The 23,415-nt window shown below is 41.5% G+C and overlaps 1 protein-coding gene across 25 annotated transcripts in view; it reads right to left on the bottom strand.

Annotated features, from left to right (window-relative positions):
* The window catches only part of LOC114645814 (nuclear factor 7, brain-like), a 91,910-nt gene that overhangs the window by 28,026 nt on the left and 40,469 nt on the right, over positions 1–23,415 (bottom strand). For 11 of the 25 annotated variants that reach the window (XM_028793671.2, XM_028793673.2, XM_051922356.1 and 8 more), the window contains 8 exons: positions 23,155–23,181; positions 22,149–22,649; positions 21,255–21,281; positions 19,452–19,478; positions 14,671–14,697; positions 10,655–10,681; positions 9,309–9,335; positions 3,413–3,439 (listed from right to left, as the gene is read on the bottom strand). In XM_028793671.2, the coding sequence (XP_028649504.1) occupies positions 3,413–3,439; positions 9,309–9,335; positions 10,655–10,681; positions 14,671–14,697; positions 19,452–19,478; positions 21,255–21,281; positions 22,149–22,649; positions 23,155–23,181 (690 nt within the window). The remainder of the gene's footprint in view (positions 1–3,412; positions 3,440–9,308; positions 9,336–10,654; positions 10,682–14,670; positions 14,698–19,451; positions 19,479–21,254; positions 21,282–22,148; positions 22,650–23,154; positions 23,182–23,415) is intronic. The other 14 variants (XM_051922369.1, XM_051922372.1, XM_051922375.1 and 11 more) reach the window with 5 other exon arrangements.

The raw sequence follows: 23,415 nt of genomic DNA, 5'->3' as shown, positions 1-23,415 counted from the left end.
TGTATGTTCTGTTCACATTTCAGAAGTTTGGTTAACTTGCATTACAATTAAGTAATCTTCATTTATTTAGTAATTATAACAATTTCTGTTGAAAATGTCACATTGACTATTGCTTGCAACAAGTACAAGGAAACAGTTCTTTATTCAGTTTAACCCCAACTTAGAAAAGCATCTTTAATAAAGAACTCTGAATCATTCTAAAATTCTAAAAGTTCTCGTTTTCTTGCTATCACTTTAAAAACCCATCCATCCATCCATCCTCTTCCGCTTATCAGAGATCAGGTTGCGGGGGCAGCAGCTTGTGCAGAGATACCTAGACTTCCCTCTCCCCGGCCACTTCTTCAAGCTCTTCTGGGAGAATCCCAAGGCGTTCCCAGGCCAGCCGAGAGACATAGTCCTTCCAGCGTGTCCTGGGTCTTCCCCTGGGCCTCCTCTCAGTTAGATGTGCCCGGAACACCTCACCATGGAGGCGTCCAGGAGGTATCCTGATCAGATGCCCGAGCCACCTCATCTGACTCCTCTCGATGCGGAGGAGCAGTGGCTCTACTCTGAGACCCTCCCGGATGACTGAACTTCTCACCCTATCTTTAAGGGAAAGCCCAGACACCCTACGGAGGAAACTCATTTCAGCCGCTTGTATTTGTGATCTCGTTCTTTTGGTCACTACCCATAGCTCATGACCATAGCTGAGGGCAGGAATGTAGATCGACTGGTAAATTGAGAGCTTTGCCTTACAGCTTAGCTTCTTTTTCACCACAACAGACCGATGCAGAGCCCACATCACAGTAGATGCCGCACCGATCTGCCTGTCGATCTCACGCTCCATTCTACCCTCACTCGTGAACAAGACCCGAGATACTTGAACTCCTCCACTTGGGGCAGGATCTCGCTCCCAACCCTGAGAGGGCACTCCATCCATTTCCGGCTGAGGACCATGGTCTCGGATTTGGAGGTGCGGATTCCCATCCCAGCCGCTTCACACTCAGCTGTGAACCGATCCAGAGAGAGCTGAAGATCACGGCCTGATGAAGCAAACAGGACAACATCATCTGCAAAAAGCAGTGACCCAATCCTGAGTCCACCAAACCGGATCCCCTCAATGCCCTGGCTGCGCCTAGAAATTCTGTCCATAAAAGTTATGAACAGAATCGGTGACAAAAGGCAGCCCTGGTGGAGTCCAACTCTCACTGGAAATGGGTTTGACATACTGCCGGCAATGCGGACCAAGTTCTGACACTGGTTGTACAGGGACCGAACAGCCCTTATCAGGGGGTCCGGTACCCCATACTCTCGGAGTACCCCCAACAGGATTCTGCGAGGGACACGGTCGAACGCCTTTTCCAAGTCCACAAAACACATGTAGACTGGTTGGGCAAACTCCCATGCACCCTCCAGGACTCTGCTAAGGGTGTAGAGCTGGTCCACTGTTCCACGACCAGGACGAAAACCACACTGTTCCTCCTGAATCCGAGGTTCGACTATCCGATGGACCCTCCTCTCCAGGACCCCCGAATAGACTTTTCCAGGGTGGCTGAGGAGTGTGATTCCTCTGTAGTTGGAACACACCCTTTGGTTCCCCTTCTTAAAGAGGGGGACCACCACCCCGGTCTGCCAATCTAGAGGCACTGTTCCTGATGTCCATGTGATGTTGCAGAGGCGTGTCAACCAAGACAGTCCTACAACAGCCAGAGCCTTGAGGAACTCTGGGCGTATCTCATCCACCCCCAAGGCCCTGCCACCAAGGAGTTTTTTGACCACCTCGGTGACCTCAGTCCCAGAGATGGGGAAGCCCACCTGCGAGTCCCCAGGCTCTGCTTCCTCATTGGAAGGCATGTTAGTGGGATTGAGGAGGTCTTCGAAGTACTCCCCCCACCGACCCACAACGTCCTGAGTCAAGGTCAGCAGTGCACCATCCCCACCATATACAGTGTTGACATTGCACTGCTTCCCCCTCCTGAGATGCCGGATGGTGGACCAGATCTCCTCGAAGCTGTCAGAAAGTCGTTCTCCATGGCCTCCCCAAACTCCTCCCACGCAATTTTTGCCTCAGCAAACACCAAGGCCGCATTCCGCTTGGCCTGCCGGTACCTATCAGCTGCCTCCAGAGTCCCACAGGACAAAACAGTCCTGTAGGACTCCTTCTTCAGCTTGACAGCATCCCTCACCGCCGGTGTCCACCAACGGGTTCGGGGATTGCCGCCACGACTGGCACCGACCACAGCTCCGGTCAGCCGCCTCAACAATAGAGGCACGGAACACGGCCCATTCGGAGTCAATGTCCCCCACCTCCCTCGGGATGTGGTCGAAGTTCTACCGGAGGTGGGAGTTGAAGCTACTTTTGACAGAGGACTCTGCCAGACGTTCCCAGCAGACCCTCACAACACGTTTGGGCCTACCAGGCCTGACCGGCATCCTCCCCCACCATCGAAGCCTACTCACCACCAGGTGGTGATCAGTTGACAGCTCCGCCCCTCTCTTCACCCGAGTGTCCAAGACATGTGGCCGCAAGTCCAATGACACGACCACAAAGTCGATCATCGAACTGAGGCCTAGGGTGTCCTGGTGCCAAGTGCACATATGAACACCCCTATGCTTGAACATGGTGTTCATTATGGACAATCCGTGACGAGCACAGAAGTCCAATAACAAAACACCGCCCGGGTTCAGATCGGGGGGGCCATTCCTCCCAATCACGCCCTTCCAGGTCTCTGTCATTGCCTACGTAAGCATTGAAGTCTACCAGCAGAAAGAGGGAGTCCCCAGAAGGTATGCCCTCTATCACCCCCTCCAGGGACTCCAAAAAGGGTGGGTACTCCAAACTGCTGTTCGGCGCATATGCACAAACAACAGTTATGACCCGTCCCCCCACCCGAAGGCGGAGGGAGACTACCCTCTCATCCACCGGGGTAAACCCCAATGAACAGGCTCCAGGTCGGGGGGGCAATAAATATGCCCACACCCCCTCGGCGCCTCTCACCGGGGGCAACTCCAGAGTGGTAGAGAGTCCTGCCCCTCTCAAGGAGATTGGTTCCAGAGTCCAAGCTGTGCGTCGAGGTGAGCCCGACTATATCTAGCCGGAACCTGTCGACCTCACGCATTAGCTCAGGCTCCTTCCCCTTCAGAGAAGTGGCATTCCACGTCTCAAGAGCCAGCTTCTGTAGCCGAGGATCAGACCACCAAGATGCCCGCCTTCGGCCACCACCCAACTCACACTGCACCCGACTTCCTTGGCCCCTCCCATAGGTGGTGAGCCCATGGGAAGACTTTAAAAACCCTTTAGTGTTATTATCTGAGTTAAGAAAATCTACAAGTTCCACAAACATAATGAAATAAACTACAAATTGGTGCAGTTTGAATAGAAAGTCATTAGACACCCAATTAGTACATATGGTATGAGCATTGAAATACTTACCATTCTGAGGATGAAGTAGTAAAGAGACTGAAATGAAAAGAAAATTTGCTTAGAGCTTTGCCTCACATACATATCACACTTGGTAAATAGTTCAACAGGAGAGGATTTATTTATAAATGTAATTTTACTTAAAAATACAAAGTATGGCCAAGGTCTGTTGGAGTTGAATTTTACTGTTAAATATGATTTTCACTATTTGATTATATGGAATGACTTATTGTATATTTAAAACAGTATGTTAAAGCACCAATGCGGGGGGAAATCTGTCTAGATTTAGTATTTTGTAATAATCAGAATAGAACTAAGGGTGTACAGGTGATTGAACCACTAGGGTCAAGTGACCATAATATAATACAGTTCTCAATATTTTGAAAGAGTGCGGATGTAAAGACCAAAACTGTTCAGTTTAACTTTGGTAGGGCAAAATTTGAGCAGATGAGCAAAGTCTAAAAGGGATAAACTGGGATAAGCTTTTAAATGCAGAGACAGTCGATGGCAGTGGAACAGGTTTAAACACATTTTACGTGTAACACAGGACAAGTATTTACAGAAGCGCATTAGGGTCACAGAGAAGAAAAAAAATACAGAAACAGTGAAGAAAAAAAAGTGTATGTCAAGAATAAAGTCGACATTTCCACTTTAAACCCTTGCTGTTTCTGTCTCTAATTTAACTTTGGCATTTTGTAAACTTCATTTTAAAATCAATGTTTAATGTACTGGATTTTCTCAAACCCTGTCATAACTAATGTAGCACATTATATGCTTTGTATTAAGTGTTCCTCAACCCAGTTGTTAATTGTACGTGCTTCTTAAACTGATTTCCTCTTGCACTGAGAGGAGGCGTAGGCAGTGATCGCCACACAGAATACATTCACTTTATGATATTCCTGTTCTCTGAACATTTAGAATGCCAAGATAAATACTTGATATTATTTTCATGATGAAATGCATTAAAGCATGTATTAAACATAGGCAAGGGGTGCAAGGTGGCAGTGCTGCTCCCTTGCAGTAAGGGTCCCCAGGTGTACGTTCAGTGTAGAGAACCTTTATGGCAGGTGTGACAAGGCTCCTAAATGCTGGATGTATGAATGGATATCGCACTGGTTTAACTGAAATATTGTGTAAATGTTGGGTTCAGGAGCTGGTGGTCGGAGACACAAACGCAGAATTCAATTGATGTTCTTCTGAGCGGGCTTTCTCTATTGTATGCGTGCTGTCTCTATCTGACGTACCAAACCCCCAGTCCCTATCCTTCCTTTTTCTTTCTCCACATAACCAATCACCACACGATAAATGTCTTTGTGAAAGTAAAACTAGTTAAAAACTTAGACCAAGGAGTGTTCAGAACTTTGAAAAATCTTTGTTATACATGTTTAATTATGCAATCCATTCAGGGTTGCTCCCATCCCAGCAAGCACTGTGCGCAAGGCAGGAACAATTCCTGAACGGGGAGCAAGCTCATTGCAGGGGGAATATGAGCACACACATACACTATGGTCAATATAGCATAACAAAACCCCACATCCTACATGACTTTGAAAGGAAACTGAAGCACGCCGAATAAACCTACCAGAAAACATGCAAACACAAGACAGGGAACACCTGAGACCCCCTTGCTGCGAGGCAGCAGCACAACCTCCATGCCACTGTGCCACCACATGTTTAATACATGCTTTAATGCAATTCATCATGAAAATGATATCAAGTATTTATCTTAGTACAGTAATCCCTCACTTATCGTGGAAGATAGGTTCCAAGGCCGACCGCGATAACTGAATTTCCGCGAAGTAGGGACACCATATTTTTTTAATTATTTAAAGTGTATTTGGACGTTTTTAAACCCTGCCTGTATTGTTTACAACCCACCCTTTACTCTATTAATAACAGGGACAACTGCTAAGCAATATGAAATCGGTATATAAGTTTACACTTACTGTATAGCGAAGTACACGTAGCTATATATGACGTGATAATGGTGATGAATATGCTGCACAGTAAAAATGATGACGATGAAGGTGATGATGACTTTTACTGCGCAGCCGATGACTGTATTTAATGTCTCTTCAGACGGCGGTGCCATTTCCTGGGGCACCTCCTCCACGGTTTCCGAAGGTGTATCCGTAGTAGTAGTAGTAGTAGGAACTGGCTCTTTTTTGCGAGGCTGCAAAAACATTGTGATCGGCAGTTGCTGCCGCTGCTTCTTTTTCCGGTCGAAGAGCAGCTTGTAGGCGGTCATGACGTCGTCAACCTTGTTGCAAAGATTTCTAAAGCAGATTCCATCCAGACTACTGCCTTATCACGTCCACTTGCAACTCGTTTTGCGCCCTGGTTAAAGGACACTGCTGCCGTAGATCTTATATGCTTTTCCTCCTTTTTAAATAAAAAGAATCGTGGACTCATTGATGCTGTAATGGTGTCCTGCAGCGGTGTAGCTGTTCCCTTCCTTCAACATATCCAAAACTTTTACCTTTTCTGCAATCATTTGCATCTTCTGTTGGCGCTTGGACACGACCCCTGAAGCAGGAGCACGTTAATGCTGAATGAGTGAGATGAGACTTCCTGGTTAATACAGCACTCCATCGCTGAGCCAATCAGCAGCACACAGGAACTTAACTGTGTGCTCTGATTGGGTAGCTTCTCAGCCATCCGCCAATAGCATCTCTTGTACGAAATCAACTGGGCAAACCAACTGAGGAAGCAAGTACCAGAAGTAAAAAGACCCTTTGTCCGCAGAAACCCGCGAAGCAGCGAAAAATCCGCGTTATATATTTAGCTATGCTTACATATAAAATCCGCGAAGTCGTGAATCCGTGAAAAGTGAACCGCGAAGTAGCGAGGGATTACTGTATTCTAAATGTTCAGAGAGTAGGAATATCATGAAATTAACTTATTCTGGAAGTCAGTTTAAGAAGCACGTACTGATTAACATGGCTCGGGGAACACGTAACAAGCATTTAATGTGCTACATTACTTATTACGGGGTTTGAGAAAATCTAGTAAATTAAATATTGATTTTAGGATGAAGTTTATGACGTTCTACTTTAATGACAAAATAAACTACGGGAATAAAGTCAAGATGTCAACTTTAATCTGGACAAACACTTTTTTTCTTCACTGTGTCCGTATTTTTTTTTTTCTTCTCTATGGCCCAAATACGCTTCTGTAGGTACTTACCTAAATTTGGAATAAGTAGGAAATTAAAAAAAAACAACTTTGCAGTGGATTAATAAAGAGTTAAAAAAAGCTGTAAAGGAAAAAAATAAAATGGATGGATGGATAGTTGTATAAGGCATACAAGACTAATAACTCCAAATTGAATTGTAGGGTGTATGAAAACATGAGGGCAACCATTAAGAATGATATTAGGAAGGCTAAAAGACAGTTGGAAAGGAATATACAGTAGAAGATTAGGCAAAAGATAACCCAAAGAGATTCTTTCTGTGTTTTAGTAGTAAAAGAACAATCAAGGAGGAGGTGAAGTGCATCAGGAATAATAAAGGAGAATTAAAAAATATAGATGAGGTCTACACAAGTGAGGAAGTGGATAACTTTCCAGTGGTTAGAGGTACTAATAAGGAGGAACGAAGTGATTTAGAAATTGTAGACGGAGAAGTACTGCTTAATTCAAACACGCTGAAATCAAACAAATCAGCATGACCAGATAATATTTATCTTTGAGACTGCTTAAGAAAGTTAGTGAATACATACAGTATATAGACCCTTGATGCATATTCTTAGGAAGTCACTGTTAATTAATTCAGTGCATTGAACGTGATATGTTTCCACATTCTCTTATTGTGACATTCTCCTGCTCACACTTCATGCCACATATCATATCGTGTCTTTTCCTTCTTCATTTGTCCATCCACCCTATTGGTCAGTGCTGCTGTTTGTGTGTCCCTCCAATCACCTCTGCTGGCGGCCTTCATTTGAATTAACTGGAAACCCTAAAAAGCCAAGTGGCTCTGTGCCTGTCCTGGCTTCATCTCATCACTGATCCAAAAAAGTATGCACCGGGTTAGTGTAGCCTATTTGGAACAGTATTACTATTAACAAATATTGAATTGACATATAAAAAACAAATGTCAGCTAATTTTCCTTTTCTATAACATCACCAAATTTCAATCAGATCATTGGAAGCATTTGTTAGATTTTGGAATATTTAGTTTTTCAATTGTAGGTGTTATTTTTATCTCTAAACATTGATATATTATATATCAAAATGTCCTTTCTTAGTGGATACCTCCTGCCAAATTTAAACTTTTTAACTAAAAGGGAAATAGTGTTTTTGTTGATGAGTGAGTGAATCATCTTTGCATTTTATATGGATTTATTGTTTTTTCTCTTCAAATTACAGGAATTTTGATTAACTTGCATGACAGTTAAAAAACTCTGAAATCTTTGGAAATTGTAATAATTTGTACCAAACATCATCAAATCACTTATTGCTTGCAGCAAGTTTAGTAGATGTGTTATAGGGACAGGGAGCATGGAAAAGTTCAGACACAATTCATCAGTGTCTCAAAGCATTGTGAAACATATAACACTGATCTTAAACACACATAGTTTTACATTCACAATCAGAGATGGGTAGTAATGAGTTACATTTAGTCCGTTACATTTACTTGAGTAACTTTTTAAAACAATTGTACTTCTAAGAGTAATTTTACTGCACCCTACTTTTTACTTTTACTTGAGTACATTTGTGAAGAAGAAACGCTACTCTTACTCCGCTACATTGGGCAACACTCGACTCGTTACTTTTATCCATTTACACACCAGATACGCTATTTTTGCCAGAGAGAAGTCACCAGTGGATCTACTGCATGACTGTTTCACCAATCAGATGTAGCAACAATAATCACATGACTATGTTTCACCATCAGACGTAGCAACAATAATCACATGACTCCGTTTCACCAATCAGACGTAGCCATGCAGTCACATGATCACACACAAACTTCCTGTAGTCATGCGGGGCTCCTGTTCACTGCTAAACGGTCACAGCTTCACTGCAAGAACTTGAGAGCCAACTCCTGCTGAAGCTTAACCATCACTTCACTGAGTGAAGAACAAGCACATTTTAACCAGACATACACAGACAGTCATGGTAAAGTGAGACTTCTTGTACGTGCACAAGCTGCCTTGTTGTAATGTTATTTTCTATCAACTGTGCTATTTGGAGGGCAAGTGTGTGACGATGCCAGTCCCCTACAGACACTCTTCTTTGATTCCCCCTTCATTTGTTTTTTTTCTTTGCAGACCCGTATATATACACTCCCGTCTCCGTGGGCCTTAATCACATGCCGCAGAAAGCCAATGAAGCAATTGAGAAGGATCGCACCCGCACGTGCAGGTGTGACTCACTCCAACTACCTCATTAACTCCCCGTGGTCGTGCAATTGTGCCTACGGAGAATGACACGGCTTTATGGATTTGGAACTGGCCTTTTTTTTTGAAGCTGTGGACCCACTACACCACAAAGTGAATATACAGTATTATACTGTCAGTGCACAGACTATCTTGTCACTGTAAGTAGTCTGCACTGTTCAAACATACATGTTACCTACTGTAGGTATTGGCTTCAAAAGCTTTGTTGTGAAAAACTGAGATTTGGAACTTTTTGTTATTTGTGCATCTTTATTTTGTAAAAATGTTATTTATTTGGACTCATTTTTAATTTTATTATTTGGAAATAGCAGAATTTGGACATTATTTTATATTTTTGTCTGTCTTATTACAACATTTCTAAAAAATAAATAATTTATTATGTTCAAACAGTTACTCAGTACTTGAGTAGTCTTTTTACCAAATACTTTTTTACTCTTACTTGAGTACAATTTTTGGCTACTGTACCCATCTCTGTTCACAATGTAAGGAAAGCATAAAATCTTACAGAATATCCAAAGGGTTTCTTTAACATCTGCAAGGTAAATAAAAATAGCACTGGTTAGGGAGAAGACACATGAGCAAATGAAAATCATGGTACCTAAGGAGAGGATGAAACTGAATTGTAGAAATAAAATGACCCTTATCTACATCAAACAACATTCTCAAATCCAGACCAGGGTGGCAGGAGCCAGAGTCCATTCCTGTAGTAGTGGGCACAGGGCAGAAAGTAATCCTGAATAGGGGGTCCAGTCCACTGCACATCACATTCATCTACACACAGCACTAATTTAGGATCTCCAAAACCTAACATGTCTTACATTAGGATAAAGAAAAATTCTGAGAAAAACACAAACAAGCATGGGTAGAATGTGTAAACTCAACATAGACAGCAATTAGGTGGGGAATTGAACTAGAGGTGATGGCTCTGTAAGGAACGATGAGATTGTGCCATTATGCCATCCTACTCTTTTTATTGCTTACACATTTCTAAATGTAGCCATCTCGCTCAGCAGAATCATTTCAAAGATTAACATGCACATTTTACGTTTCTACTTATTTTGATTCAAATGATATCATATGGATTTTCTCTTCACATGTCAGAAGTTTTGATTAACTTGTATTTAAATGACATTATCTTCAAGTCTATTGTAATGATAATGATTTGAGCTAAAAATCATCAAATCGCTTATTACCTGAAGCAAGTTCATGGGAACAATTCTTTATTCAGCAAACCCCTGCTTAGGATGGTATTTCCACGCTCAGTCTTTGACAAACATCCATCCATCCATTTTCCAACCCGCTGAATCCGAACACAGGGTCACGGGGGTCTGCTGGAGCCAATCCCAGCCAACACAGGGCGCAAGGCAGGGAACCAATCCTGGGCAGGGTGCCAACCCACCGCAGGACACACACACAAACACCCACACACCAAGCACACACTAGGGCCAATTTAGAATCGCCAATCCACCCAACCTGTATGTCTTTGGACTGTGGGAGGAAACCGGAGCGCCCGGAGGAAACCCACGCAGACACGGGGAGAACATGCAAACTCCACGCAAGGAGGTCCCGGGAAGCGAACCCAGGTCTCCTTACTGCGAGGCAGCAGCACTACCACTGCGCCACTGTGCCGCCACTTTGACAAACAATTCTTAATTATTTGAAAACTTTAGTTTTTAAAGATTAACAACAAAGACTTCATTTCCTAGCCACCACCTTAAAAACTTATTACTGATATTGAGTTACAAAAAGGTCCTACATGCGTCATGAAATAAATTATGAAGTGATGCAGTTCGAATAGTAAGTCATCTGACACCTAATTATTATGAATGACAAGATCAAGAACACACTTACCATTCAGCCGCTGACGTAACAAAGAGACTGAAACAAAAAGAAAATCTGCTTAGACCACCATAATTTATTTTTGAGATGATTCGCCTTGTGCGCTTATCACACTTAGTCAAAACTTCAACAGGAGAGGAATTATTTATATATGTATTTTTACTTAAAAATATGGTAACGGTCACATCACTGCTGTCATATTCTCAGAATTACAGAAACAAATGTCTGTGCTACCACATGCCATCCAATACTCTGTCAAGTGTTCTTTCAACCTGGTAGACATAATCATGTACTGTTGACACAATTAATGGAGTTTGAGCAAGGCTCATATAGTGGGCCATCACAAAGCACAATGGTGTTTCCTTCTGTTTACACAATGACATAGATAGAAGATCTACTCAGTGCATTGGTATTGGCGATGATAAGAACACGAGGATATCAATAGTCACAGATGTGGCTCTGGATAGCCAGGCAGTATGGAGGCACATCAAAACCGGGGTGTCAGAAGAGTAGCCATGACAGACTAAATGGCTATGGTCCTGTTCAGCCTATATACATCGGACTTCCAATACAGCTCGGAGTCCTGCCACGTACAAAAGTTCGCTGACGGCACTGCTATCGTGGGCTGCATCAGGAGTGGGCAGGAGGAGGAGTATAGAAATCTCATCAAGGACTTTGTTAAATGGTGCGACTCAAACCACCTACAACTGAACAGTAGCAAAACCAAGGAACTAGTGGTGGATTTTAGGAGACCCAGGCCCCTCATGGACCCCGTGATCGTCAGAGGTGACTGTGTGCAGAGGGTGCAGACCTATAAATACCTGGGAGTGCAGCTGGAAGATAAATTGGACTGGACTGTCGATACTGATGCTCTGTGGTGCAAGAGAGGACAGAGCAGGCTGTACTTCCTTAGAAGACTGGCATCCTTCAACATCTGCAATAAGATGCTGCAGATGTTCTATCAGATGGTTATGGCGAGCGCCCTCTTCTACGCGGTGGTGTGCTGGGGAGGCAGCATTAAGAAGAAGGACGCCTCACGCCTGGACAAACTGGTGAGGAAGGCAGGCTCTATTATAGGCATAGAGCTGGACAATTTGACATCTGTGGCAGAGCGACGGGCGCTGAGCAGGCTCCTATCAATTATGGAGAATCCACTTCATCCACTAAACAGTGTCATCTCCAGACAGAGGAGCAGCTTCAGCAACAGACTGCTGTCACTGTCCTGCTCCACTGACAGACTGAGGAGATCGTTCCTCCCCCAAACTATGCGACTCTTCATTTCCACCCGGAGGGGTAAACGTTAACATTACTCAAAGTTATTGTCTGTTTTTACCTGCACTTTTATTACTCTTTAATTTAATATTGTTTTTGTATCAGTATGCTGCTGCTGGAGTATGTGAATTTCCCCTTGGGATTAATAAAGTATCTATCTACTGTAGCAGTAGAGGTTCTGATCCACCTCTTGAACCCTCAGGTACCACTCCAAACACCAGGTAAAAGTCCAAGACTCTTTTATTTTGCAATCATGTGCACAAAGTACCCTCCACTCCACACTACTCATATAAATCAATAATAAAGCACAATAATGATCACTCCTCTTCTCCCAGACACTTAGCCACCCTACCTCCCAGCTCAGCTCAGTGTCTGGGCTTTCCCAGAGTCCTTTTATACTCCCTGACCCGGAGGTGTTCCTGCCCAACAGTCCACAAGTCCTTATTACTTCCGGGTCAGGGTAAAAGTCCTTTTCTTCAACCTGGAAGTATGTCATCTCTCCTGTTCACGTGACCAGGACGTACTTGCAGGTTATAGGGCACATATGAGTCCACGAGCCTCCCTACAGCGACTCCCGGTGGTCCCCAAGGTATCCAGCAGGGCTGTGTGTAGAAACTACAAAGTCCATGAGGCCCTGCTGGAATTCGGGGCCCGTCCATGCTGTCGGGAGAGCTCCTCCTGGCGGCCTGGGGGTGAGGGCCGGAATATGAAGCCAGCCATCCATCACACTATCTATCTATCTATCTATCTATCTATCTATCTATCTATAGTGGCACCCAACAGCAGGGTCCATGCAGATCACATCCAGTCATCTTCCTGAAGCAGGACTGGGATTACACCTTACCCTGGAATGTGTGACGGACGGTCGGGGCCCCTGCCCAGCCGGGACACCCCTTCAGCATATGTCCTGGGGGGGCAAGCATGGGAGACCCAATACCTCCCCTGAACGCTAGATGGCAGCCTCCCTGGGTTGCAGCAGTGCCATGGACTCCCGCAGGGCTTCATGGGAGTTGCAGTTTGGTGCAGCCCTGTTGGGTTCTTCAGGCGTGGCCAGAGGGTGCTGCAGTGGGAACCGCTGGGCCCATGTGGGCAGTACTTTCGCCACACCCCGAAGTGCAGCTGGGACTCGGCCATCGAGCACCTGGAGCACTTCCGGTGCCTAATAAAAGGAGCCAGAGGCCACCACTCGGGAGTCTGAGTCAGGAGGAGGAGGACAAGGTTTCCTGGGAGGAGTGGTAGAGGAGGAAGAAGAGTATAGTGTGCTTTATTTTGATTTATTGTGTTTGTGAACTTGGGACTGTGTTGTGCCTGTGGGGATCATGGGGAAGACGTGCCCCACAGGTGAAGAAAAATAAATCTTGTGTTGATTTTACACGTGCCTCTGTGTCAGTCTGTGTCGGGTTGGGCGCATATATAGCACCTTTTTAACAAATGACTGACACTTTACTCTTTGCCAAATGCCAAATAAGCCTGCAGTGGTGCCTTGAATGTAGTGACAGGAAAGATGAATGGTGGTTTGGCAGATTCTGCCAGGAAATGAGTAATGGTTACGTACATGACTGATGGAGACCTGGTGAGTAGCTACATCTATTATGTAAAAGGCCACAACAGACAGGGACTGTGGTAAGTGTTATGGTGTGGGTTCCTTGATGGTACAATGCTCGGCACATCTGGTTTCAGTAAAGGGAAGATCAACCATGGCTACCTAAACCAGCCAGTCCTGATCCTGTTCCTGCATGAAATGCGACATATGTTCTGCCTAAAAAAACAATGTCTGTTCACATTCATCCTAGCAATTCAACTTGAGGGTCTTCTTTCACTCCTCTGGCCAGCAATCTCACTGCACCTTTCCCCAGCTATGAACATATCAGACTACAATGGACAGTGTGTCTCTGCTCCTCATCCATTAGCAATATATTTCTACCAGTTGTACCTCAAGGTAGAAAGAGCATATAGTCACATTCCACAGGAGGACATTTGCCACCTGTATGCTTGTTTGCATGAATGACTGCAGGCCTGTATTGCAGCATTGAGGAGGTTACACTTGTTATTAATGGTAGAATGCAGAGACATGTAACGCTTGATGTACAGAACAAAGTTGTTTCATCTTGTATGTGTGAGCATGTTCTTAACAAACCTAGATGATTTTGTCAAATCTAAGTTTAATGGTGTGATACCTTGACACCAACACGGTGTCCTTCTTTCACTTTCTACTAAAAGCAAGGTTTCTGAACCTTTTCTCTTGGCGTACCGCCTGCAGGAATTGAAATGTTTTGAGGTACCACCAGTTTTTCAGTGTTACATTTTTAAGCACTGGAATCTTTTTTGGCACAACTAAAGGTGAAATTTATTAACCACCCCAACTCAACCCCAAGTATTGGACACTTTTTAATAAGTGTGGGTGTCTGTCTTTTAAATTTTATTATGTCGACACAAATTGATACAACAAGAGGTGAGTGTTCGCACTAAAAACTCCTTGACTGTCCCATAGATTGAGCAGTGGTGTAGTTGATCTGGCTAATGCAAATGCTTGTTTAGAGCAGAACAACATACTGTAGATTTGACCAAAGGGCTTTCAGGGCTTCTTGTGCAGTGATAAAATGGTACAGTATATAGTAGAGGTGATATAGGGACAGGAAGCATGGGAACGTTCAGACATAGCTCATCAGTGTCACAAAGCATTGTGAGTCATAAAACACTTTTCTTAAACATAGAAAGCTTTAGATACACATTGTAAGGAAAGCATAAACTCTTACTGTATTTTCCAAGAATTTCTCTAACATCTACAAGGTAAACAAAAATAGCACTGGTTAGTGAGAACAAACATCAGCAGATGTGTATGATGGTACCTAAAGGAGGACAAAACCCCAATGACAGAAATAAAATGACCCTTGTCTACATCAAATAACAAGGTAGCGAGGGGCCAGAGCCTATCCCTGCAGTAGTGGGCACAAGGCAGGACCAATCCTGGATGGGGGAGCCGAGTCCATTGTAAGTTACACTCATGTACATACAGCACCAATTTATGATCTCCAAGTAACTTAATATGTGTGGCTTTAGCATAAAGAATAATAATAACAATAATCATTCTTTACATGTTTATGGTACATCCAACTGGATGAAGGGATGGCAGACAATATTACGCCAGTATGCTCACCACACATGAACTATTAGGTGGTGAAGTAGTGAGAAAGATAGCCAATTAGAGTTAGGGGCCAGAATGACTAGGCTGAAGTGAGCAGTTTAGCCAGGACATTGGCATACACCCTACTCTTTATGAGAAATGCCCAGGGATCTTTAATTACCACAGAGACTCAGGACCTTGGTTTTAAGTCTCATCCGATGGACAGCACCATATTTAGAGCGCAGTGTCCCCATCACTGCAATGGGGTATTTAGATCCACATACAGGCCACAGGGTAAGCACCCCAGGGCTGGCCTCATTAACGGTTCTTTCAGTAGCATCCCAAGCTTTCCCTAGATGGTCTCCCCAACAAGTACTGGCTGGGCATGAACATGCTTAGCTTCAGGAGGATGCCCTGTTGTGAAGTGCATGTGTTGTGTCTGCTGACTGAAGGAAGTAATGAGAGTACACAAAGAAAAAAAAATCACAAACATGAGGAGAACACGTAAACTCAACACAGACAGCAACTAGGAAGGGGTACTGAACTTGAGGAGCTGGAGTGGAACTTGAGATTGGGCCACCATCACATCCTACTCTCTTTTATTTACTAACAAATTTCTAAATGTAGCCATCTCACTCAGCAGAATCATGGGATTTTTCAAACATTAATGTGAACACCACATGTGTATTAATTTTGCTTCATATTCTTTATTCTGTATGGATGTTCTGTTCACATTTCAGAAGTTTGGTTAACTTGCATTACAATTAAGTAATCTTCATTTATTTAGTAATTATAACAATATCTGTTGACAATGTCACATTGACTATTGCTTGCAACAAGTACAAGGAAACAGTTCTTTATTCAGTTTAATCCTACTTAGAAGAGCATTTTTGATAAAGAACTCTGAATCATTCTAAAATTTGAAAAGTTCTCATTTTATTGCTATCACTTTAAAAACCCTTTAGTGTTATTATCTGAGTTAAGTAAATCTACATGTCCCACAAACATAATGAAATAAACTACAAATTGGTGCAGTTTGAATAGAAAGTCATTAGATACCCAATTAGTATGTATGGTATGAGCATGAATACACTTTCTGAGGATGAAGTGGTAAGGAGACTGAAAAGAAAAGAAAATTTGCTTAGAACACCTTATTTTATTTTTGAGATGCTTTGCCTCAGACACGTATCACACTTGGTAAATAGTTCAACAGGAGAGGATTTATTTATAAATGTAATTTTACTTAAAAATACAAAGTATGGCCAAGGTCTGTTGGAGTTGAATTTTACTGTTAAATATGATTTTCACTATTTGATTATATGGAATGACTTACTGTATATTTAAAACAGTATGTTAAAGCACCCATGCGGGGGGAAATCTGTCTAGATTTAGTATTTTGTTATAGAACTAAGGGTGTACAGGTGATTGAACCACTAGGGTCAAGTGACCATAATATAATACAGTTCTCAATATTTTGAAAGAGTGCGGATGTAAAGACCAAAACTGTTCAGTTTAACTTCGTTGTTTCTGTCTCTAATTTAACTTTGGCATTTTGTAAACTTCATTTTAAAATCAATGTTTAATGTACTAGATTTTCTCAAACCCTGTCATAACTAATGTAGCACATTATATGCTTTGTATTAAGTGTTCCCCAACCCAGTTGTTAATGGTACATGCTTCTTAAACTGATTTCCTCTTGCACTGAGAGGAGGCGTAGGCAGTGATCGCCACACAGAATACATTCACTTTATGATATTCCTGTTCTCTGAACATTTAGAATGCCAAGAGAAATACTTGATATTATTTTCATGATGAAATGCATTAAAGCAGGTATTAAACATGGGCAAAGGGGGACACAGTGGCATGACGACAGTGCTGCTCCCTTGCAGTAAGAGTCCCCAGGTGTACGTGCAGTGTAGAGGACCTTTATGGCAGGTGTGACCAGACTCCAAAAAGCTGTATGTATGAATGGGTATCGCACTGGTTTAACTGAAATATTGTGTAAATGTTGGGTTTGGGAGCTGGTGGTTAGAGACACAAACGCAGAATTCAATGGATGTTATTGTGAGCGGGTTTTCTTTATTGCATGCATGCTGTCTCTATCTGACGTACCAAACCCCCAGTCCCAATCCTTCCTTTTTCTTTCTCCACATAACCAATCACCACACGATAAACATCTTTGTGAAAGTAAAACTAGCTATAAACGTAGGACACGGAGTGTTCAGAACTTTGAAAAATCTTATACATGTTTAATTATGCTATCCATTCAGGGTTGCGCCCATCCCAACAAGCATTGTGTGCGAGGCAGGAACAATTGCTGAACAGGGCGCCAGCTCATTGCAGGGTGAATATGAGCACACACATACACTACGGTCAATTTAGCATAACAAAACCCCACATCCTACATGACTTTGAAAGGAAACTGAAGCACACCAAGTAAACCCACCAGAAAACATGCAAGCTCAAGACAGGGAACACTTGGGACCCCCTTGCTGCGAGGCAGCAGCACAACCTCCATGCCACCGTGCCACCACATGTTTAATACATGCTTTAATGCAATTCATCATGAAAATGATATCAAGTATTTATCTTAGTATCCTAAATGTTCAGAGAGCAGGAATATCATGAAATTAACATATTCTGAAAGTCAGTTTAAGAAGCACGTACTGATTAACATGGCTCGGGGAACACTTAACACAAGCATTTAATGTGCTACATTACTTATGATGGGGTTTGAGAAAATCTATTAAATTAAATATTGATTTTAAGATGAAGTTTATGACGTTCTACTTTAATGACAAAATAAACTATGAGAATAAAGTCAACATGTTGACTTTAATCTTGATATAAACATCGAGATTAAAGTGGAAATGTTGAGAATAAACTCAAGATGTCGACTTTAATCTCGACATACGCTTTTTTCTTCACTGTGTTCATATTTCTTTTTCTTCTCCGTGGCCCTAATACGCTTAGGTACTTATCTAAATTTGGAATAAGTAGGAAATTAAAAAAAAACAAACTTTGCAGTGAATTAATAAAGAATTATTAGGAAGGCTAAAAGACAGTTGGAGAGGAATATACAGTAGAAGATTAGGCAAAAGATAACCCAAAGAGATTCTTTCTGTGTTTTAGTAGTAAAAGAACAATCAAGGAGGAGGTGAAGTACATCAGGAATAATAAAGGAAAATTAAAAAATATAGCTGAGGTCTACACAAGTGATGAAGTAGATAACTTTCCAATGGTTAAAGGTACTAATAAGGATGAACGAAGTGATTTAGAAATTGTAGACGGAGAAGTATTGCTTAATTCAAACACGCTGAAATCAAACAAATCAGCATGACCAGATAATATTTATCTTTAAGACTGCTTAAGAAAGTTAGTGAATACATATATAAGTTCTTAATTTATATTCTTAGGAAGTCACTGTTAATTAATTCAGTACATTGAACGTGACATGTTTCCACATTCTCTTATTGTGACATTCTCCTGCTCACACTTCATGCCACATATCATATTGTGTCTTTTCCTTCTTCATTCATCCATCCACCCTTATTGGTCAGTGCCGCTGTTTGTGTGCCCCTCCAATCACCTCTGCTGGAGGCCTTCATTTGAATTAACTGGAAACCCTAAAAAGCCAAGTGGCTCTGTGCCTGTCCTGGCTTCATCTCATCACTGAGCCGAAAAAGGACGCACCGTGTTAGTGTAGCCTATTTGGAACAGTATTAGTATTAACAAACATTGAATCGACATATAAAAAACAAATGTCAGCTAAGTTTCCTTTTCTATAACATCACCAAATTTCAATCAGATCATTGGAAGCATTTGTTAGATTTTGGAATATTTAGTTTTTCAATTGTAGGTGTTGTTTTTATCCCTAAACATTGATATATTATATATCAAAATGTCCTTTCTTAGTGGATACCTCCTGCCAAATTTAACTTTTTAACTAAAAGGGAAATAGTGTTTTTGTTGATGAGTGAGTGAATCATCTTTGCATTTTATATAGATTTTTTGTATGTATTTTCTCTTCAAATTACAGGAATTTTGATTAACTTGCAATACAGTTAAAAAAACTCTGAAATCTTTGGAAATTGTAATAATTTGTACCAAACATCATCAAATCACTTATTGCTTGTAGCAAGTTTAAGGGAACAGTTCCCTATTCCATATACTCCTGCTCAGAATGGCATTTCCATTCTTGATCTTTATAAATAATTCTGAATCATTCTAAATCTCTGGTTTCTAAAGATTAACAGCAAAGGTCTCATTTTCCAACCATCATTTTAAAAAACATTCAGTGTTATCACCTGAGCCAAGGAAATCCACAAGTCCCACAAACTATGAAGTGATGCAGTTTGAGTAGAAAGTCAGACACCCAGTTAGTACATATAGCATGAAGAGGAGCACACTTACCAAATAGCAGCTGAAGTAGTAAAGAAGCTGAAATGAAAAGAAAACTTACTTATTTTTGAGACAACTTTCCTCATGCACTTATTTTACTTGGTCAATAGTTTAACAGGAGAGAAATTATTTAGTAATGTATTTCTATTTAAAAATACAAAGTTTAAAGAAAGTCACATCACTGCTATCACATTCACAGCATTATAGAAACAGCTGTCTGTGCTACCACATGCTGTCCAGCTCTCTGTGTTCTTCATACCTAGTGGACTAAACCATGCACTGTTGGAACAATTAATGGAGTCTGAATGGGGCTCATATAGTGGACCATTACAAACAGGATGGTGTTTCCATGAAATTGCATAATGAACCAGATGTTTTGGTTTTGGTGTGGGTGACCATGAGAAGAAGAGGGTATCCACAGCCAGAGATGAAGCACTGGACAGCCCAGAAGTATATCATGTCAAAACCAGAGCATCAGATGTGTGCTTGTGGCAGATTGAATGGCTACAGTGGCGAGCACCAGCAGTGTCCACACAAATTATATTCATTCATTTTCATGAAGCAGGACTGGGGTAATGCATTTGGTTGAAACTACTGCTACTTACTCATTGTTACTACTACATAAGCCCATAATGGTACCTGGAATAGACCGTCCGAAAAGAGGAACGGTAGTCTGTTGTCTTTAGTGATGAAATTGAGATTGTGCCAAGAAATGACTAATGGTCATATACATGACTGATGGAGACTTGTAAGTGGCTGCATACATTATGTACTTGCCTACAAAATACAGGGCACAATACCAAGCATCATGGTGTGGGGTGCTTTTAAGTACAATGCTCACTGAGTCTAGCATTTGTGAAGGGGAAATCAACCAGGAATGCCTAGATCAGGAATATCATCCAGCCAGTCTTGATCCTGATTCTGTTCCCACATGAAATTTGACATACAGTATGTTCTACCTGCAACACAACATCTGTGAGACTGCTCATCAACTCCCTTGCCCCACAATCTCACTGCACTTCTCCCAACTGAGAACACATCAGGCATGGTGTACAGCCACCAGCAATATATTTCAACCAGTTGTAACTTAAGGTCAAATGGCATGTACTCACATTCTCAGGAGGACATTTGTCACCTGTATGCTCATTTGCATGGCTGACTGCAGGTCTTTATTGAGGCATGGCAAGGTTATACCTGATATGTGGAAACATATCATGCTCAATGTATTGTATAAACAAAATCGTTTCACCTTGTATGTGTGAGCATGTTCTTAACACACTTAGATGATTATTCTAGTCAAATCTCAGTTTCATGGTGTGACACTTTGACACCAACAAGGTGTCTTTCTGTCACTTGCCATTAGAAGCAGGGGTTCTAAACTTTTTCTCTTGTTGTACCACCTGCAGGAATTGAAATGTTTTGAGGTACCACCAGTTTTCCAGTCTTAAACTGTTAATTATTAAAATCTTACTAGTAAAGTAAAGGTGATATTTCTTTAACCCTCAACCCCCAGTATTGTACTTGGGCATTTTATAAAGGATTATGGACCATTTTTTGTGTGAGTGTCTTAATTTTTATGTACGCCAAACGCTTGATTAATTAATTACTTTCAAGGTAAAAACAGTAATCTGATTTGATATGGAATATAAATAAGACTGCATAAAATGTACACATTCTTATATGGTATAGGGCCAGGAAGCATGGGAACATAGGGCATAACTCATCAGTGTGTAAAATGTATTGTGAAGTAGAAAATACTCTTCTTAAACACAAAGTTTTATTTACACATTGTAAGGAAAGCAAAAAAAATCTTACTATGTCTTCCAAGGGTTTCTTTAACATCTACAAAGTGAACAAAAATAGCACTGGTTAGTGAGAAGGTGCATCAGCAAATGTGTATCATGATACCCAACAAGTGGACAAAACCCAATGAAAGAAATAAAATGAGCCTTGTCTACATCAAACAGCGTTCTCAAACCCACATCAGGGTAGCATTGGTTGGGGATGCAAAGTCTATCCCTGCAGTAGTGAACACAATGTAGGAACCAGATGTTTCACACAAGAAATTGGTATTTTAGAAATGCTTGATTAGAGTTTTGTTCATACATGACTTTGACCAAATTTTCAAGTAGAATAGCCTGCATGTGTGAAACAAGCTAGGGTGTCTTGGGAATGTTTGCTTCTAGTTAAAATTCCGTATTTATTTGAGAAGGTTCTTTATAGATTTTAACATCTCACAAAGCTGGTTAATTTTAAAAAAGATCTAATGAATGCAATGTACAGTAACAACTTGATATACAGATCATTAGTATTACCACTTCATACTGTACTGTAGTACAAGACAAAAGGTTTTATAAATTATTTCCTCTGTATATTTCCTTAGCCTGGGTCATACTTAAAACATTCTACAGCATATGATTTTCCATTCATTTGTAACTGATCTTATATTAAAAGTTGGTGCTCTCTTGGAAAACCTGCCTTTCAGTCTCATATTTGTCCCGGAGTATATGCTAATTAATTATCCAAACATGCAATGTTTGTACCAATTTTACCCAGACTACAGTTGTGGGTAACCATAGATCACTCCAACAGAATTTAGTATAAAACATCAAGACTTGAAAGGACACCAGTTTACTGAAAGGCACTCTCATGCACTCACACGGACTTATACTGGGCCAATGTAAAGACACCAATTCACCTAATACATACCTTTTTGGGATACGGATTGCAATATAAGTGGGCCTTTGTCGTGTATTCCTGGGCTGAACAAAGGGTATAATTTTTCAGAGAACTGCTCTTTAAATTTGTGTATGGTGATTTGTGTCTCCAAATCAACAAATAAAAGTTCACTCTTGTCAAAGTCCAGATACACTGCGATTTTTTTGGGGTTTTGGCTAAGGTCAGTCATAGAGCTTGAAAAGGCTTGGAACCTCTTCCCTTTAAACAGCTTGATATACCAGTAGCCTTCTTTACAAGAGTCAGGAATTGACATTTTTTTTAAAATGGTTTCTGAAGCCACCCCAACAGCCCAGCTACTTTTTTCTCCAACTTCTAGTATCCAGCAGTGCTTCCCACTTTCCAACTCCTTAGCCAAAGCACAGGGCCACTCCACTCTTCCACCAGGACACTTTGCCTGGAATGATATCATTTTATTGTCTTCTGACACATGTAGATCATTATTTACTCTGCTTCGATCCACCGTCTCTATATCTGTTCACAATTGCAAAAAAATAAGGCCAACCATTAGTATTTGGGGAAAAAAGAAAAGTAAGAAGATCCATCCATCCATCTTCTAAACCTGCTTGGGTCGTGGGAAGGTTGGAGTCTATCCCAGCCAGCCACCAACAGAAGGCAGAAACCATCCCTGGACAGAGAGCCAATCCATCACAGGTTTAACACAGACAGACATCAGGGTCAATTTAGCATCATCAATCCACCTAAATTACATGTCTTTGGACAGTGAGATTAAACCAGGGCAAGAAGAAGAAACCCACGTGGACTTAGGGAGAACATGCAAACTCAAGATTAACCTAGACAGTTTAACATTCTTCTGTACAAGACAGAGCAAACGTCAAAAAGTCAGCTTTATCTTTATTGCAAAACACTAAATGTAAAACAATAAAGCATACTTGTAAAGGACGGGCAGCTCAATGCAGGTCTGACTTATACATGATTTCAAATACTGTAACTAGAGACAAAAATGAGAGAAACTTACCCTGACAAGTAAGCATTTCATTCCACTCTGGAATGAAAACAAAATAATTACAGATGTACTAGTTTAACACACTTAACATTTTTAACATTTTACTTTCTAGAGCTTATACTAGAACTGTAAGATGGGGTGCTAGTCCATCCCAAGGCCCATTCATATGGCCAATCTACTTCAGAATATCCAATTAACACACACCTTTGGGATGTGACAGAAAAAAACTGGCAGTATTGGAGCTTATGTGGGGTAATTATTGAAAACGTACTA

The sequence above is a fragment of the Erpetoichthys calabaricus genome, chromosome 2 (assembly GCF_900747795.2).
Source record: "Erpetoichthys calabaricus chromosome 2, fErpCal1.3, whole genome shotgun sequence".
In the NCBI taxonomy this organism is placed as follows: Eukaryota; Metazoa; Chordata; class Cladistia; order Polypteriformes; family Polypteridae; genus Erpetoichthys; species Erpetoichthys calabaricus.
The sequence above is the reverse complement of the archived record's forward strand: the minus strand, read 5'-3'. Positions and strand labels throughout refer to the sequence as shown.